Source organism: Ciconia boyciana, chromosome 7 (assembly GCF_034638445.1).
Source record: "Ciconia boyciana chromosome 7, ASM3463844v1, whole genome shotgun sequence".
Lineage (NCBI taxonomy): Eukaryota > Metazoa > Chordata > Aves > Ciconiiformes > Ciconiidae > Ciconia > Ciconia boyciana.
Window position 1 is genome coordinate 50,050,840 of NC_132940.1, and position 17,908 is coordinate 50,068,747.

Here is a 17,908-nt window from a genome sequence, read left to right on the forward strand (position 1 = left end):
CTGTTTCTGTTACAGAATGCCACATTACATTATCTGTATCTGCTGGTTGATGAGTTCCACCTTGCATAATTACTGTGTCAGACACGCAACTAATACTCTTTATAGAAGGCTTGCTTCACAATTCAGTTTACACACCATGATTTCTGGTTCTTTTGCAATACTGGTCTTGTCCTTACTGTTTTTCTGAACCCAGCTGATAAATTACGATAAGAATTCTGCAGAGCTAGTGGAAGATCCCCAAGGGCCATACTTGCCCCCTTTCACAGGATATAAAAGCTGCTGGTATACAACCCTGCAAGAGAAAGTGACTGTGTTCAAGCTCTATATTGGACCTCTGGTTAGGAAGCAATGCTATCCTAAAATTGGCTTTCAGGACATTTCCAACATTCTGTAACAGGAAATCTCATCTCTAAGCTATGTGGCCTGGGTCTGAGCCCAGTATTCTGCCCTTATTTGCCTGTTGCACAAAGTCCATACTAAAATGTCTATATTTTTGAAGCCCACTAGGGTTTGGCAGACCAGTTTACAGCTTTGACATGCTGTGGGGATAGATGCCGAGCCATGGTTGAGAGGTGGTTTAGGAAGCTACTCCTGGTTGCCTCTCAGGGACTAACTGGCACATCTTCCTTTTGCACTGCCCTGTCAGCCAAGATCAGATCCTGACAGTGCAAAACATACTTGTGCAGCTGGGCTTGGTTTTAACTGGAAAGAGGCAGCTAAGTCCCAGGGACTGGAGGCCACAAGCCTCATCTGTAAGGGGTGTTGTTCACTGCTGCCTTCTGAGAACCAAGGGAAGGACAACATCTTGTAGAGTTCAGTTCCTACCTCAGCTGGAAAAGGTCTGAAATGTCACAACTTACATATAAAGTGAGTCAAACTAGACTCTAATCGTGCTTCTGGCTTAAACTCTGTTCAACTAGGAAGCAAGTCCATTTGCTCCAGCATGTTGGATCTGACTTGTGCACAACAAAACACCCATGGCAGGAACCAAGGGTATTTGTATGGAACATCACTAGTTAAGTGTTTCTAATACGAGATTCTGTTAGGTTTTGGGTTTTTTTACAGTAGCTTGGAGGTAAATACCTTACTTTTCTGCAGTAATGGTTGAATTGTAAGGGACAGATCTGCAAAGTCACAAGGAGGTTCTCATGCTATGCCCATCAATTGAATACCTGTCTACCTGGTGATAAAGTATTAAGTAATGTAACTAACGTCTGTCATCTGCTGGTTGCTTTTTTTATTCTGTCTAAAGAAAGAAGAGTGTTTGCAATGGAATTCCTTTTGGGAGGGTGTTTTTACTTCAGATGATGGTGACTTGTTATCTAATATATACAGATGCTTACAACATTCAGGTCAAAGAAACATATCACCCATTTGGAGACACATTCAGTCCATCTGCAGTCACTCCAAGTGCCACAGCACTGCAAGGCAACAATTCATCTTAGTTTCCAAGTAAAGCTCTAAGCTATAAAGTATGAAGTCACTTTGCTATGAATACATATGTGACGCAAAAATGGAAATATTTTGAATGTCATTTGGCAAAGAGGTAGAAGTGAATGTCCAAGATTTCTAACCCACCTCCTTGCCTTGAGGACTCAATACTAAATCTGCCTTGCAGAACCTCCCTCCATCTCACAGCCTTTGGGTTAGAGGCAATATGGAAAGATAGTTTACTTTTGCTAGTGAAGTTTTTCCTGAAAACAAGGAAATTATTATGTATGTAACTACAGCTAGAATTTAGCCACTTGCATCATTTTAGTGGCCTGAATTCCCTAGCACTTAAAGAGCAATCTTACCCATAAGAATCTCTGTTATCAGTATCTTTTTATAGAGCAGCTTTTTTAACTTTACTACAAGAAGGGGGCCAGAAAAGAAATGAATGTAAGCCTTAAAAGAAATGTCTTTACGTAGAAAGTTTCAAATTGGGAAAAAAAAAAAGAAAAAAAGAAAAGTGTAATTCAAGACCAAAAGCCTAAGGTGGCTGAAGGAAACTGAAGTTAATATATTTCAGATGCAGCCCTACCCTTAATTAAATTCTTGCCAAATTTCTGATATATTTCTGTAGGCCTAAGATTACTCTATTTCTAGCACTGTCATACTATTGCATAGCTGCTGCATGGAGAAGAAAAAATTTTAAAAGGACTTTAAAGAGTCCTACAGAATGTCCGCCTCCCCTCTCCTCTCCTGAGGGTATACTACATAACCTTAAAAAACCCAACCAAACAAAAAAGACAAAAAAACCTCACAGTAAATCTCAGTCTAGCAAGCTATGCTTAGAAAGACTGAGGCATGCACCTCCTCCCCCTGTACTACAATTAGTTGCTCTCGGGAATCAAACTAGCTGCCACTTCTGAGATGTAAGTCTAGTCACACACCTCCATGTTTGGGGGTTTTTTTAATAGCTTGTATTTCTTGAAACAAAATGCATCCTCTTCATCTTCTAAAGCTACTCAGTTTTCAGAAGCTTGATGGAAGATGAACAATGGGAAAGAAGAGCTAAAAATTACTAGCCTCATCCAAAAAACTTTACACTTTTTGGGGGAATAATTATGATCCACTATTGCTAGACCTGATTATGTAGTTACAGTGCCATTGGCTGGGTTGGGGGTGGGTTTTGGGGGTGGGAGGCTTGGGGGGATGGGTTGTTTTTGGGGGATAGATGAGTTGTGGACTGGGGGGGTGTTGAGGGGGTTTGGGGGCAGCAATTTGATAGCAAATCTGGTGAAAGCCTGCTCTGCTACCCAGCATGCTCAGGAAAACAGTCTGTGCCATGAGAGAATGTGCCTTGGCACAGATGGAAGAGATGGTAAGCAGCAATGCAAGGAGCAGCCAGAGAACCCGCAGAAGGGAAGGGGCTGAGGGGAAAATGAGTCAGATAAAGTGGGTAATGAGCCAAGGGGCTAGAGAGTTCAGCTGGATCCTTGTACTTCAGTATCTATAATCAAAACATACATATTAAGTGATGTTAGTGTTCAGCTACCATTAATATTTGTATTATACCAATATCAATAGCATTAGTAATGGTGTTATTAGACAGTGCTCTAATGAGGCTTGAGGGACAGGACAGAACACAGGTTGGAGCCAGGGCTAGCCATGGAGGGAGAGAGAAAAGGGAAAACCTAGAGAGAGACAAAGATACTAAGCAACTCCTGGAAGTTCAACTGGAGGTAGAAAATGTCATATTTAATTTTAAAAAGAATAAAAATCTTTCAGAAGCCTTGCATAGAACTGTTAGAAAAATGACACATAGTGGTAGTGAAGTTCATAATTCAAGAAAGTTACTTACGCTGGTGGACTGTCTCCACAGTACTTCCCAATTCTTTTAGCATCATTGATTTCCCCACCATTAAACACTGCGACATAGTCATATCTGCAGTAGTTGTCTCTCTCCACATCAAACTTCTCAAACTTTAGCTCTATTAGCTGCAAGGAAAGTGTAAATAACTCATTAAGGTGTTTGATATGCAGAATTTATTAGTGCTTCTTATAGTAAGTGACCTTTTCATATGAAGTACTAATTGATTTTTCTTTCCATAAAGGAGAAGTCCTTAATCCACTTAATTGTGGAGTAAAGTATTTGAAACCATGTGACTTCTCTCCAACAAGTAGTTCAACATATGACTCTAATATTACTTAAAACATTTTGTTCTCAAATATATGCAAGTAACTTCTGATAAAGTTATTTTTATGAGTGAATGAAAACAGGATAGTAGGTGTTAGGTGTTACGTTGCTTTTAAAATAACTGTAACAAATCTAAACCACAGAAAAGGGGCTTTTAGTGTCATTGTATCATTCAAGATACCCTAAAGAAAAGGAAGGGCAAAGTTGGTAAGAGCCATTTCACTGACTTCATTAAGAGCAGGGTTTGAATCACTGTGGTTGCCAATGCTGTATTTACTTGATGCAGAAATAAAAAGGTCAGAAACAAACATATTGATAGAAAGAAAATTAGTAAATAATAAGACTAAAACCAAGAGAAAGTAAGTAGTTAAAGGAATTGTGTTTCCACACACGATTTCCATAAATGTTGGGGCTTTACAAGTCATAAGTGAGAACTCATATAACTCTGGTCTTTCCAGTAGTGATGCTATTATCTCCAATATGACTTTTATTTATGGACTTCTCTACTTAAGGAAGAAAAACAATGGATAAGAAAACAGAAATGGAATTTACTCCTCTGAAACGAAGTCCTGCAGTATGATTCTGTCAGTTGTGTGTAGCAAGGAAGGAAAACACAACATAACTGCACGATTGAAACAGAGGTAATATATGCATTTAGGTTGCTTCTTTAGATGAAGCACAACAGTATTTAAATCGCCTTCCCATAAATAGCCCAAATGAGGCTTGAATGACAATGAATTGTGTTAATTGTAGATATGCAGGATTTCTTTTTAAAGGTCTGTCTCAAACAAAGATGATATTAAATATTTTAAGACTGTACAAAGAAAAAGGAGTCATTTGTACGTTGCATACACTTTATTTGATTTACTGACATAGTAAAAATGATCTTGTTCTACATTCATAGTAATGATAGCCTGTTATCATCTGATATCTTAGTTTTGCCAGGATATCCTTTGCCTGGATATCCTAGATATTCCGATGTGTAAGGCATCATTTTGTTTCCCATAAAGTGCGAGTAACCTAGGGGGACTTGGTTTCAGAGATGAGTAAGAGGCTTGTTTCAAAAACCTTGTTGTCATGATGAAAAAATGCACTTTAAATGGAAGTACCCATCTGAATAATACGCTTGTGATCAAAAAAGATGGTATAGAAAGAAGTAATGCAACTGGGAGCAGAAATGCTAAATATTTCCATAGCAAACAAAACAGCAGGCCATAATATCTACTTTACTATTGTTTGTAAGTGCACTTTGCACTAATAAAGAAGTATTTCATGATAGAATAGAAGCTCTTCACCATCATGAGAAGCTCCTCCATCTTCTGTAATAAATGAAGTAACTATTGGTTTGTATTAGAAGCAAAAGAGTGCCTTGTTTTATTGCTCACATGCTTGTGAAAGGGAAGGAGAGACAACGGCACCTAAACTTGGCAAATGGAAGAGTGAACAGCTTTTCATGTGCACTTGAAGAGAGATGCTTATTCACTACTTCCTCAAAAATGGCTTTTGTCACTGTCAAAATTCTGCCTCATTTGCATGCAAACAACCACTATTGCAGTACACAAAAAAATATATATTTGGAAACTTGTAGATTTAAGGAACAGGATCTTCAAAAGGCACAGGATGTAACACCCTTATTTTTATGCTTATATAGCCATTCTTAAATCTTCTCTACAAGCTTAGGAAAAGTTTTTAGGCTTATCTAGAGATGTTTGGAAAGAACCAAAGTAATCTGCAGTTTACAGATAACGTTTTAAAAATCACTGCCTATCTATAGGATTGTTAAATGACCTGTATCTAGCAAGCAAGGAATGTGGATTAAAGAGGAGTACAGAAAAGACTAAGCTGACATACTGCTTCAGTTCAAGGGAGAAAATATCTTGGTAAATGGGAAAATATGAAAGATCTGAAGAATATATTTATCTGGGGCAGCTTTTTTTATTTGGAGGATTACGGTCATGAGCAGAAGATTAAGAGCAAAGTTGTCTTTACGTGTAGAGGAATTTTAAAAGCTGGATGTGGTTGAGAAAAGCAACCTACCAAACATGCTTGGCAACCAAAACATTCAATCTTTGTAGACTTCCTGCCAAAGTACAGAGCAGATGGCTCAGCAACAGAAAATGTGAAGCTAGGATTGAGATTAGCCCTACCGCGTAGGGAACACGCTTGTGTTTGTCATGTGTGGCAAACGGTGGCAAATGAGCTCTTCTGGTCTGCTGCCACATCTCTCCAGATCTTACTGAAGTGGTAGCATATGCTCTGACAGCATCTGACTAATTAAGCATGCACGTTATGAGATGGAGCCTTCAAACTATGAAATAAAACAAATTTTATGAAACGTAAATTGAAAGTCCCTGTGCAGGACACATCCGAATATATTCCCTGTAGTGTAAGCACAATAAAATAATTTCTGCTTTTAATAAATTCAGTCAGCTCTGCCTAGGTACCTCAATAACAAAGTGCAGCAACACTGAAAATGCCACAAATGTTAGACTTAAACCTAGCATTGGTCATCACCATGTTTGGTCCTGAGATGATCACCTGCACTAACTTAATTCGTATGGTGTTTTGTTAATTAACAAAATCACCTTAAAAAAAATCTGTTTTAAATGCCTCATCAGTTGCAGATGCTTTTAAAAGTTTAATTTAGGGGAATGTATCAATGCACAGAAGAGGACATACAATGCTGAGAAAGCACAGAAGTTACTGGAGTGAGCCAGGTAATACATGAGAGGAAGGTGGATATCACTGGAGCGTAGGTGTGCCTGCACTCCTTGCACGTACCCAACTTCACATTTCAGCCAGATAGCATTTTTATTGTTTCGGTGCAACGCAGGCAGTGTGTTGTGCGAGCAGGCTGTTGATGAGGTGTTAGTCCTTGCAGGCAATGGAAGCTGGGCCATGCCGGCAGGGCGATGGCAGCGCCTTACCTGGTTCTTCGGGGCAACGATGTGCCAGGAGCAGGTGACTCCCGCAGGGTAGTCTCGCTCCGGCCAGTTGGGCGTTTGGAAGGACCCCGACGGCTTCTCCAGTCGTCCCCCGCAGTACTGATCCCCTGCAAGTACAGCGTGCCATGCTGACCAGAGTGCAACAGCGGTGCAGGTAACCCATGTAATGCCCTTGTTTTACTGCAGGGGCCTCTGTGAGGGAGACACGGCTGGTCCCAGCCGGTTCTGGCCGCCTCTGCCACGCGCCACCACAGAACGTGGCTGAGCCCTTCAGGTCAGCTGGTGGCACCTCTGGGAAAACGTATTTAATAAAGGGCAGAAAATGCCAGACGTAGATGAAGAGGGGGGTAAAAAAAAGAGTGAGAAACATTCCTGCGAACACCAGGGTTGGAGGAGGAGGAGCTGCGGGTGCTGGAGCAGCCATCCCTGCAGCCCGTGGGGGAGCTGTGCCGGGGCTGACTGGTATTCCAGAAGGAACTGCAGCCTGTGGAGAGCCCACGACGGAGAGGGTTTTTTTCCTCCATATCTCCTCCTCCCAGTCCCAAATTACAAAGCTACATCAGGTATGTAATCCTTATTTATATTATGATTATGAACCCTCTTTATTAAATGATTTCTATCACGTCACAGTCATTTAATATATCTTTCAAGAAGTTATCAATACAGGGATACAACTGGAAGGACTAATAAATTACTCATCACCTGCACTGCATCTGCCCAACAACCTGTCTAGTCTGCTATCATGCTAATAGCAAAAGCCTTGAAAAAGAGTCAGTCGGGAAGATACCACTTCCCTGCAACCTCCCAGCCTCTCACAGTTTGTGGTCTTCCCACGCGCAAGGCAATGCCTTTACGTTTAATAATACCTAACAAAATTTTCTTTCATATGTTTTTCTAATTGTTTTTGAACCAGTGTAGAAATTGACAATCCACAATGTCCCCTGGCACAGCACTCCACCACTTAACAGCTCACTGAGAAAAATCACCCTCTCCTTTCCTTTGCAGCCACTTCTTCATCTGGTTTCTGTATTATAAGAGACAGTGACTGTGGTAGAAGAGACAGTGACTAATATCTCTGGCATCACATCTTTTTAAGCATTAATGTGTCTCTCCATAGAGTTGTAAAGTTATACTTGTCTTCAGCACATACATAATTGTTAATTACCTCTTTCATGGGGTTCTGCTGCAGAAAACTTCGCAATGAATCCACTTCCAGCAGTATTAGCATCTGAAGTCATCTGCACCAACATTTTATTGCTGTTGGATACGAGGGCACCTGGCTTCACAGTACCACAGAACCTGCCGATGCGTTGTCCATTGGCATGGCCATTGTATATATCCACAAAATCGTATCGGCACAAGTTGTCACTTTCCAGGTCTAAATATCTAAAAGAAAGAACCACCACTTTTCCTTCTGGGACCTGCAGACAGAGAGGGGAAGGGAGGGAGAGATGTATCTTGAAGTGTGACTGACACCACGTATCTATCTGATCCCACTATTTGCCTGAGTATTTTCATATCCTTCACTTCTTGCCAGGTAAGCTCCTTTTGTCAACTATACTCCAGGCAGAGTGGTTTTTAAAATCATATTGGACCAATCATAAAAACAAAGCTCTGGCCATCTCTGTTGCCATTGTCTTCTTTCTGACCCACAGTATCCTCTAGCCAGGCTCATATAGTTGATTATATACCATCACCACCCAGTTCAGCTTGGCACGTTTCTCTTATTTGCTGCTGAAAGTATGCAATCAGCCATGCAGCTCCCTGTCACTAAGTAAGGTGAGGAAGATGAGATTAATATGGTTTAAAAAAAAATATGGAACAAGCAATTTACAATTTTGAGCAAATGAAATGGCCTCTCTTATCCTGCTGATTTGTGTAATAAAGTTTTATAGTTTGAAGGATTTTTTTATTTACTGACACACAACTTACATTTATAAATAAAATTGGAAACTTTATGGCTAATGCTGTACAACCCTAATATTTAGTGATTGGAATGGGTACATTTAGCTTGAAGGCTGCAGTGAAAGAATTCTATTTGGAAAGAATATGTAAAACTATAAACGGAGAGTTCAAAAGAACCATTAGTGGATGTCCTCAATACAGAAAAGAGTTTTGTTTTCTGAAACATCTGAGGAAACGTAAGACAGGGCAAATCTTCTTACATGTCTGCATCTATGGACATTGCAAAAGAGTCAAGAGTACTGAGAAGGATGTAAATTAAGAGAGCATAATAGTTTACAAAGAGGAGAACATTTCCTGGGATAGAGTTGCAAACCTTTAAGAGAACAAGCAGCATACTGAGAAGTGAAAACTATTCTAACAAAGCACTCAATGCTATGTAACAGGACAGGAAGAAGGGAAACAGTATTTTAAAGTATAGAGGGACCCTAGACAGGCAGAGTGTAATTATCTGCATTCAATTCATAGCCTGGTAGAGTGGTTACCTATTAAAATAATTGCAGCTGTTCTATTTTACTGAGACACTGCTATTATTTTCTGCTTTAAATATATAACACACACTTAATGTAAGTGCAGTGAGTCCATATTTAAGCCGCTTTATTTAAGAGTTCATGCATTTTTTCCTTCCTTAACAGTGACTCATTTTAAAACAGCAGTTTGAGATAAACTACAACTAAACTGTTCCTATATGAAATTGTCAAACAGTGTTGTGAGTTTCAACAGTTAAAAATGCCTTGTCAGGTATAGATGGAAGTGCTATAGATGGAAGTGACCACTTAACCCACAGAAGATACTATTACAGGCAGCAGCCCTAGATGAAGTGAAAAATGTGCTGCAGATATGTTAAGGTTACTCATTCATGCAGCTCTTTTATGTCCAGTGCTGATACTGATCCTGCAGCAGGGCAGACTTTTGCATGAGCTGTTTTCAACTGCCCGGGGCCCATGTACACACCGGCTGACCAGCCCCACTGCAGTTCCTGTTGCTGGTGTCAGAGTATTTTCCTTTAAGTTCAAAGTTCTCTCAAAAATGCATTCAGTTCCCCATGCTGACATACATCACCACTACTACTACTACTACTACTACTACTACTACTACTACTACTACTACTACTACTACATCAAAACCACAAAACTCATCTAATCTTACCCAGGAATTCCAAAGCACAATGACTCTGTTTTAGAAAACTTTAAAGCCAGATGTTAGGTTTAAAACTCATGCTACTGAAGTGAACAAGCCCTATAGATGGTATCAGAAAATAACCCACATGTATATTTTTGTCAGCATAAGGCCAATACAGACGCATGGTCATATTGTAAGATACTCTGTTAAATATGACTCCTTGAATCACTGCTCTCATAACTAAATTCTTATTATTGCATTCACTTGTCTTCTGGTCTGAATCACTAAGAAGCATTAAGACATGGTCATTTTAATAAAAAAAGAGCTAAAAGGAATTTGGTATTCCTGTCAGAAGACCTGAATGTTATTTATGCTTATACTACAAACTCTATGTGACCAGACAAATCGGTTCAAAAATGCTGGCTGTAAAGTTAGTCAGATAAAGTCAGATTTAGGCAGTTAAATTAAAGCAGCCTTTTTTCCAGAAGTATGTATGTAAAATAACATATGCTTTTTTGGGGTGGAACATTCATTATTCCTAAGTTTGTACAACTGGTACAACAGGATCCAAATTAGGTGACCTGAGGTTATCAGGTTTTAAAATAGACTGAGCTGTTATGCCTACAGTTAAGATTGTCCAACATTTTCTGCTACAGTGTCTTGCAGCTTTGTTACAACTTACGAATTTAAGAATTTTCCCCTTTTCCTTCCATTGTTTCTGAACATTGAGCAGAAGTTGCTCTATCATATTAGATTAAATAGTTTTGTCAGTGCTTATGAGATTTTTCCCTACTTTCTCAGCTTGAATTGCTTCTTTGAAGACACCTACTCCCTCCCAGGGTTTGCAGAAGGAAGTTCAAATGTGAGAGGTGGCTGGTTCTGGGGTAAGAAAAGGTCTTTTTGCTGTCCTTGTAGAAAAGCATTCAGATTTAGCCAACTGGTTATCCCTCAGTCATGCTGATGGGTGCTCACTGACAGCTTTGTTCCACGAGCACATTGAACCAGCCCTGCTCTGCTCATACCAGCCTCAAGGCATTCAGTCCTACCCCCTGGTATTCTGCTCTCTCATGCTGCCCCAAGTGGGGCACGGGAAACCAGGACGTGGGACTGACCCGTGCTCAAGAGGGAGAGGACGCTGGCAAAGCAGCCAAACTCCAAACTGCCAGCCAACCATTCTCTCGTCTTGGGTTTTCTGTTTCATGGTACAAGTAATTCTGTGCAGTGTGATATGCTTCCTTCTCCTCTCTCCACCACTGACTATGTTACACTATACTACATTACATTATCTACTTATATTTCATTGTAGTCTTTAATCTCTCTAGCTTCTATTAGTTCAGTCTACTTGATCTTGGTCAAGACTGTTCCCCATAGATGTACTGAGTTTCTAAGTTTTGTTTCATGACAGTTTGTAAAAAAATGTGTAGGAAAAACTCAGCCACATGGTCATGAGTGTTTAACAAGGAGCCTACTCCAGATTTCAGTTGTCAGAATAATCCTTGCTCACATTTAGCTGAATTTGGGGAGATAAGGCATTTACAGAAATGTGTGAACTGGGGCCCTTAATCACAGTCACTACTTACTGCCATTACTTTATAAAATAATGTCATTGCTTATTAAAATAATATTTGTCATTATTCACAAAAATAACAAATTTGTTCCAGCATGTTAAATCAATTAAAAGTTTGTGGTCTGACCAGATGACAGTCAAGAGTGCAGAGGATAGTGGTTCTACACTCTGGCAGCAGTCACTCCAGTTTGCGGCTACTCCCAAGGAATCCCACCCTAAATACAGGCGTCTTTGCAAAACAATACTTTTCTTTCATTTCTACCATTTCCCTTTTTTAAATGTTGAAAACTAATGAGCTAAAATCTGCCAATGTTTATCCGAGGGCATTTAAAATATTGCTCCATGAGAAACACAGGGGAGACAGCAAAGGCCAGCATGACTCAGTATTGTTTACTTTGAGCCACGTCCGGGCCTGATGCAGTAAGATGATGGGATACCTCAGAGGAAGAATTGGAAGGAATTGCAGCTCTTAAGAAGTAAAAAAAAAAAAACAAAACAAGAGGGAAGAGTCAAAGGAAGAGTATGTGATGCTTTCCCTGCAGGGTGTGCCTTATTTTTCTGTTTTATCCATCCAGCTGGTATCTTTCAACAAAGGACGGACTTTAGCTTCTGCCTCTCCTTGTCACACCAAGAGAGACTGACCCATACTTGCCCTCTACTTCCCTCCTTATTTCAACTCTATGAACTTCTTTAGGATCAGAAATTATGACGCTAAACTCATGTGAAGGATGCCTTACTCCTATTGAAGGCTAAAGGAAAATAGCATTCCCTGAATTTTTAGAAGGAGTTTTTCTAGACCATAATTCCCTAAAATCATCCATATAGATTATTAACCTCTTCAAAAGGGCATGATTATTTTACATATACAACCCACCGCAAAATAAGGTCCCTAGATTTTTTTTTGTTATCATTCATTGCAGGTATTTCATAGAATATTAATCAAAGTTCACTTACATTTAAAGTAGTTAAGCTGTTTTTCTGTTGTTATTCTGACTGAACACAAAGCCCTCTTCATCATTGTGCCTCTCAGTTTCTGGGGAGGCTTCCCAAACTATCATACTTTTCAAAATTACTTGATTTAGGTTATTTGCTTTGAAAATAATCTTTTGGTGGGCAAAAACCTTTAAATGCCAACTTTCTGAGAAAATATGTTGCCTAATTTTTAAACCTATATTGTATATGGGTTTAATGTATTTTGGTATACGTTTAATACCAAAATGCTGATTGTATGTTTTGCCATAGCAGCCCTAGGTAGGCTTGAAAAATACATCAGCTACCTGCAAGCCAAACATGTTATTTCTCTCTACTGAGAATGAATGTGAAAGTTATTTGGAGTTACATCCTGGGAAGAACCACAATTCCTGCCTAGTCACTTGTTCCCTAGCTCCATCCTCTCCAGCCACAAAGGAACAGTTTTTTAAAAAATTCATATTAGCTTGCTCTCCCTGACAAAGGCACGAGATTCTGTTCAGCTATTTCTTTTCTGGCAATACAACCATGCATAAAGATCTGTTCTCTACTGGAAGGGCAGTTTCACAATGATATGGGAAAATTAATGCTTAAAACCTAGAGAAAATGATTTAAAATACTCCATGCCCCCAGGGCAGATTCCCAATTCCCTGATAAGTAAATTTCTCAAACCTCGCTTATTGTCAGCAAACCTGCTGGAACACAGCTCCTGAACCTCTAAAAATATAACCTTACATAACTCTGACAGTCTTCAGTATTATTGTTGCACATAAAGTTGTTAGGGTTTTACAGGAACTACACAGTCTGCCAGAAAAATACAGGACAGCAGTCCAGATTCTTGGACTACGTGACACATTTATGTGAGGTGATGGCCAAGAAGGATTACAGAGTATTAAAAGTAAATGTATATGACATATTTTAGATAAAGCTATATACATTACTATAGGAAAGGAAATAGCTGTACAAATGATTTCTTAGCAAAGCCAGCTAAAAGCTGCTGGGTAGTCTGCCAACATTGTAATATAACCACAAGCATGTGCTGAACACTTCTTAGAGCTCTTAGAATAGAGACGCTGTTTTCTTTAGCCAGCTGAAAAAGTCCCAGTCTCTTGAAATAACAGAACCATAATTGAGTTAGAGAGACTCTTCTAGCTTTAGCAAACCAGTTGGAAAGATTTCAGCTGATATCTGAATGCTACATTGCTTTATCTATGTTACCCATAACATTTTCTAAACCTATTTTCTTCTAAAGAACGAATTAGCTGTCACTCTCCCTCTCTGTGGATTTCTTCTGTAGATGATGAGATCCTGTAGTTGAGAAAACAACAACTTCATGCTTCTTGTGACCCAGATGCAAAGTGAATCAATGTCTCTTCCAGACTTGTCAGATCCTGCATTAGGCAGAGTGTTTTCAGGAAGGCGTTCACAGCCCTTGGCTAAAACGGACAGGCAAAAAGTCTTAATCACCTTCTAAGATCAGATGCTAAATGAGGAAGCCTAACAGTAAGTACAGCATATTTCTTCATGGCAGTGTAACTGGCTTTCTTATTTGGGTGCTACTCCAAGCTATCCTGAGCCTCAGCAGTATCTGGTGAAAAGATTTTGCTGTTTAAATTCAGGCTAACCAGACCCTTGAGTGTACCACTTTCCCTCAGTTTGGTAAATCATCCTCTTTTTAAAGAGGGTGCAGACTTAGTCTTGCAAGTTTTGTAGTCCTTGCCTTCCCTACGTCCTTCCTGCGCATCCAAAAGACAGGGCATTCTACACAGTTGATGGGGGGAAAAAAATCAGCTTCGCTTAGTGAACAATATTGTCTAATAGGGGTTAAATGAGGTGGGGGCACAAGAAAGCCTGGAGTACTACAGTTGTGCAGCCCTTCTCTGGCTTTGGGTGAGCTACAGAGAATAGGTATGCAGCAGTCAAAGAGCAGGAGTAAATGGCAGCACATCAGAAAAGTGGGAGTCCGGATGATCATGAAATGCCAGAAGCCATCGAGTTCCTCCCATGGTCAATAAAGCCCAAGTGCAGACACATCTCTGCTACAGCTTTGGGGTAATGCTTCTCACAATGTCCAGGCTAACCTGGATGCTTGCATCTTGTTGGCAACTGCCACATTAAGTCTGCAGTGAAACCACTCTGGATGGAGTTTTTAAATACAATCAGCTGTTCTCTTCTCTCTCTACCCCCAATATATGATGAAGGGCAGATCCATGGGATGCTTCAGTAAATGCTTCTTCAGTGCTGCCTCCATTTGTAATCTGAATTTTTTAATGCTAAAAGCTTTATGCTGTTATAATCAAAATTATTATTTCCCTCCAGATTAAATTTTGAACTTTTGAAGATCTAATACTGAGTTACATTGGTAACCTAACTTTGGAGTTTTTTTCCCTTTTATTTAAGGCATATGTGTATGATTCCAAATGCAGTTTGCATCTGCTCTTCAGATTGTAAGGTGGGCCATGCTAATTGCTGTAATCTCAGCCCCTCAACAGCAGGAAGCAAGTTTATTTATGAGCATACACTGTATTTCACATCATATTCTTCTGGATCAAGTCAGTCACAGATGAAAGGTAACCTCTAACTTGGCCCTAATAATAATAATCCAACATAAAAGTGCAGAAAGCAACTGTTGCAGCTTCACCGGTATCCTTCAGATAAAACGATTAAAATTACATCACTCGTTTGGTACGAGAGTCGTTTTAACGGAACACTGTAAACAGATCAATGTCTCCTGCTTTGCGTCAGCATCTCTATAGTAGCAGGAGACAATTATCCTGTGACATCCTATTCTACTGCCAACACCTAGCCTGTACTGCAGTCTTTGAACCGGTTGTCTTTAGTGATCCCGTCAACACACAGACTGATTTATTTTTTTATGCTTTCTTATACTTCTTTTTTTCTGTAAAGCTCATATTCTAGGCCTGAGTGTCGCAGGAGTTCTTAGTGAACTGTGCCTAAAAAATGGAGAGGAAATTTGGTGGGCAATTTTGGAGGGCTTAATTTGTGCAGATGTGAGGAAAAGTAATCATTCATTCAAATCCCTTTCTCTGAGTCTGTGGATAAGGACACATCTGGCACTGGAGTGTTTCATCCTAGTCGTTTAATGGCATTTGCTGTCCATGAATACGATGTCTCTGCCCTACAGTCTCATTTCAGCATCAAAATATCAATCGTACCCCATGCTTTCGCATGGTCATTTATAAACATAACAACACTTTCCTATTGCTTTGTCAGCTTGCTGTATGACATACTCCAGATATCCTGGCTGGCAGAACACTGTTATTAGCACACTACAAGCAAACCTGCCTGCATTTTTTGTTTTTGTTTGAAACTTTTTCTATGTCTTCTTGCCAACGAATTTTGCTTTTTATTATCTACACCTCAAAGCTTTAGTTTTTAATCCATTTGATCTAACTAACTGTTGCTTTCTGCAGTGACTAGAAGGGTAGATGTTTGCTTTCAAGTGGGTTAATTTAAAACAATTAGAGGTGTATCTATGGAAGTCAATGAAAATTTGCTTCTGACATTAGGCAAGGTCAGTTCTATTTCAGCCACTATTATCACATTACAGCAACCCTAAAAAGCTCCAGATAGCTGAGCTGCTCTGAGTTACTGAGTTCATTATTGCACATGTTATCCCATATAAAACACTGGCATTAACAACAAATAGTTTGTCATTGTCTTCAGCACTGATTTTGTGATATAAAAAATTCTTACTGTGATTTTCCAAGTACATTTGCTGTTTGGAGGGTAGACTCCAGGAAATCCTTCACTCCCAATAAACCCTGACTCTCCAGATACAACTCCTCCACATGTAAATGTAGGCCTGAGAATAATAGGAAAAATAGTGCTTAATTTTTAAATAGATTTCATTTATTCTTTGTATAATAGTAAAGAAAGAGGCACAGACTGTCTTATACTTAAAAACACAGCTTAAATACTTAAAAACATTGCTAACTTTAAACATCTGTTTCATTACTTACACAATTTCACTGTTGACATAGAATGTGCAATTTAACGCGCAAACTTTGGCGTAGAGAAAATTAACGACTTGGACCTTAATTCTGGCTTTACACAGACTGTTATCCTTCCCTCCTTTTTTAATTCATAGGATGGAAGGTGTGGTGGTGTGACACATCATTGCAAATTGCTATTACAATGAAAAAATAATTATTAAAAAGTCATTAGTAATGACTTTTTATAGTATATATAATAGCAGTTAAAATAGCACAGTAATAAAAATAACTTTTAATTCCTTTCCATTCCACCCCGAAATGTTTTGAATTCTGATATTTTCATCAAGTAAGTCGCTCTGGAAGTTTTCTACGCCACAGGAACACAATCTACCGTGCGCACAAGTGCTGCTGCTCTAGCCTGGGGGTGAACCGTACGTCCTGATCCTGCCGGTGTGAGGACGTTGAGGGCTGAAGAGCCCGGGCGTCCGCTCCCTGCTCCGGGGCCGCGCCGCGGGGACAGCGAGGAGCCCTGAAAAACCCCTGCGCAGAGCCACAGCGTGACTGCTGAGGACACGAGGGCGAGCGCACGCCCTGCTGAGCTTGAGAAACGGGGGTATTATATCGTACCGTAACGCTGCATTATGCTACATATCATGTTACATGGGGCTGCTCTCGCAGTGGCCTGCTTCCGTGGGAAAAGCCCCTGTCTGCGCCCTCCCTTGACGCAGCAACGGGAGATAAACACCCGCGGGTGCTGCCCGGGGGCAGCGGAGGTGTCCGCGCACCCCACGGACGAGCGGTGGGCACCGCTCCTGCGGGGGCGGGGGGCGCGCAGCCGTGCGCGGCGCGGCGCAGCGCTGCGCGGGCGCGGAGGGACGCGCGGTACCTGTGCGGCGGGGCCGCGGGGCGCGCCGCCGCCAGCAGCAGCAGCGGCGGCAGCAGCAGCGGCAGCGGCGGCCGCGGGGCGGCGGGCGGCATCTCCGGGCGACGGCGGCGGCTGGGGCAGGGCTGGGGCCGTGGGGCCGCTCCTCCGGCTGCCGCCTGCTCCTCCCGTGTGCGCCGGGGCCGGGGGAGGAGGCAAAGGCTTCCGCAGCCCTCCGCCCCCGGGGCAGGGCAGTGCCGGGCACGGCCGCCCGCCCTCCCTCCGTGGGTGGAAAGGCTTCCCCTTTCCCCTGGGGGCCCCGCCCCGGTATCTCCCGGGGGAGGTAGGCGGCGGTGCTGCAGCCTCGGCCCCGGGGGGCACCCCCGGCACCGCGTACTTTGCGCACGCAGGGGCTGAGGGAGCGCGCAGCGACGGAGCCGCAATGACCCCCCCGTCAGTGGGATCGCCCCAAACCCCGCAGCCTCCTGCAACGCCCTGCTCCCTGTCCTCAGGTGGCACAGTGGGGGCGTTTGTCCAGATCATGAATGAACTCAGTGTCACCATTTGTGCAATCGTGTACAGCTTCGCCAATGCTTGAAAAATAGTAATGCTACTTTGAAATTTCTTCTTTATTTAAATTCTAAAGTAAACTTAAAATGCTTCATTTTGTTTACCAGTCGGTAATCTTGACCCATTTTAGTAGCCTTTTCACTCTGGCTGTGAAAGATACTCTTTACGGGGCTGTGGCAGAGCTCGCAGTAAAGAACTCGATACTTGTGTGTTTGTAGGATTTGGGCCAAAGTTGTTTGACTGAGAAATGAAAAATTAAGTCAGTATTCTTACTGAACACAAGAAAACTTGACATTTTAAAAAATGTTTACAGAAACCACATTGTTAGTGCTG

At 41.2% G+C, this 17,908-nt stretch overlaps 1 protein-coding gene across 2 annotated transcripts in view; it reads right to left on the reverse strand.

Moving 5' to 3' along the window:
* The window catches only part of PCOLCE2 (procollagen C-endopeptidase enhancer 2), a 29,472-nt gene extending 12,181 nt beyond the window's left edge, over nt 1–17,291 (reverse strand). The window contains exons 1-5 of one of the 2 annotated variants that reach the window (XM_072868853.1): nt 17,030–17,283; nt 15,905–16,013; nt 7,733–7,988; nt 6,550–6,674; nt 3,287–3,423 (exon numbers count right to left, since the gene is read on the reverse strand). In XM_072868853.1, coding sequence (XP_072724954.1) covers nt 3,287–3,423; nt 6,550–6,674; nt 7,733–7,988; nt 15,905–16,013; nt 17,030–17,121 — 719 coding nt within the window. In that variant the 5' untranslated portion in view covers nt 17,122–17,283. Of the gene's footprint in view, nt 1–3,286; nt 3,424–6,549; nt 6,675–7,732; nt 7,989–15,904; nt 16,014–17,029 lie in introns of both variants that reach the window. The other variant, XM_072868854.1, reaches the window with a different exon arrangement.
* Nucleotides 17,292–17,908: the final 617 nt, after the last annotated feature.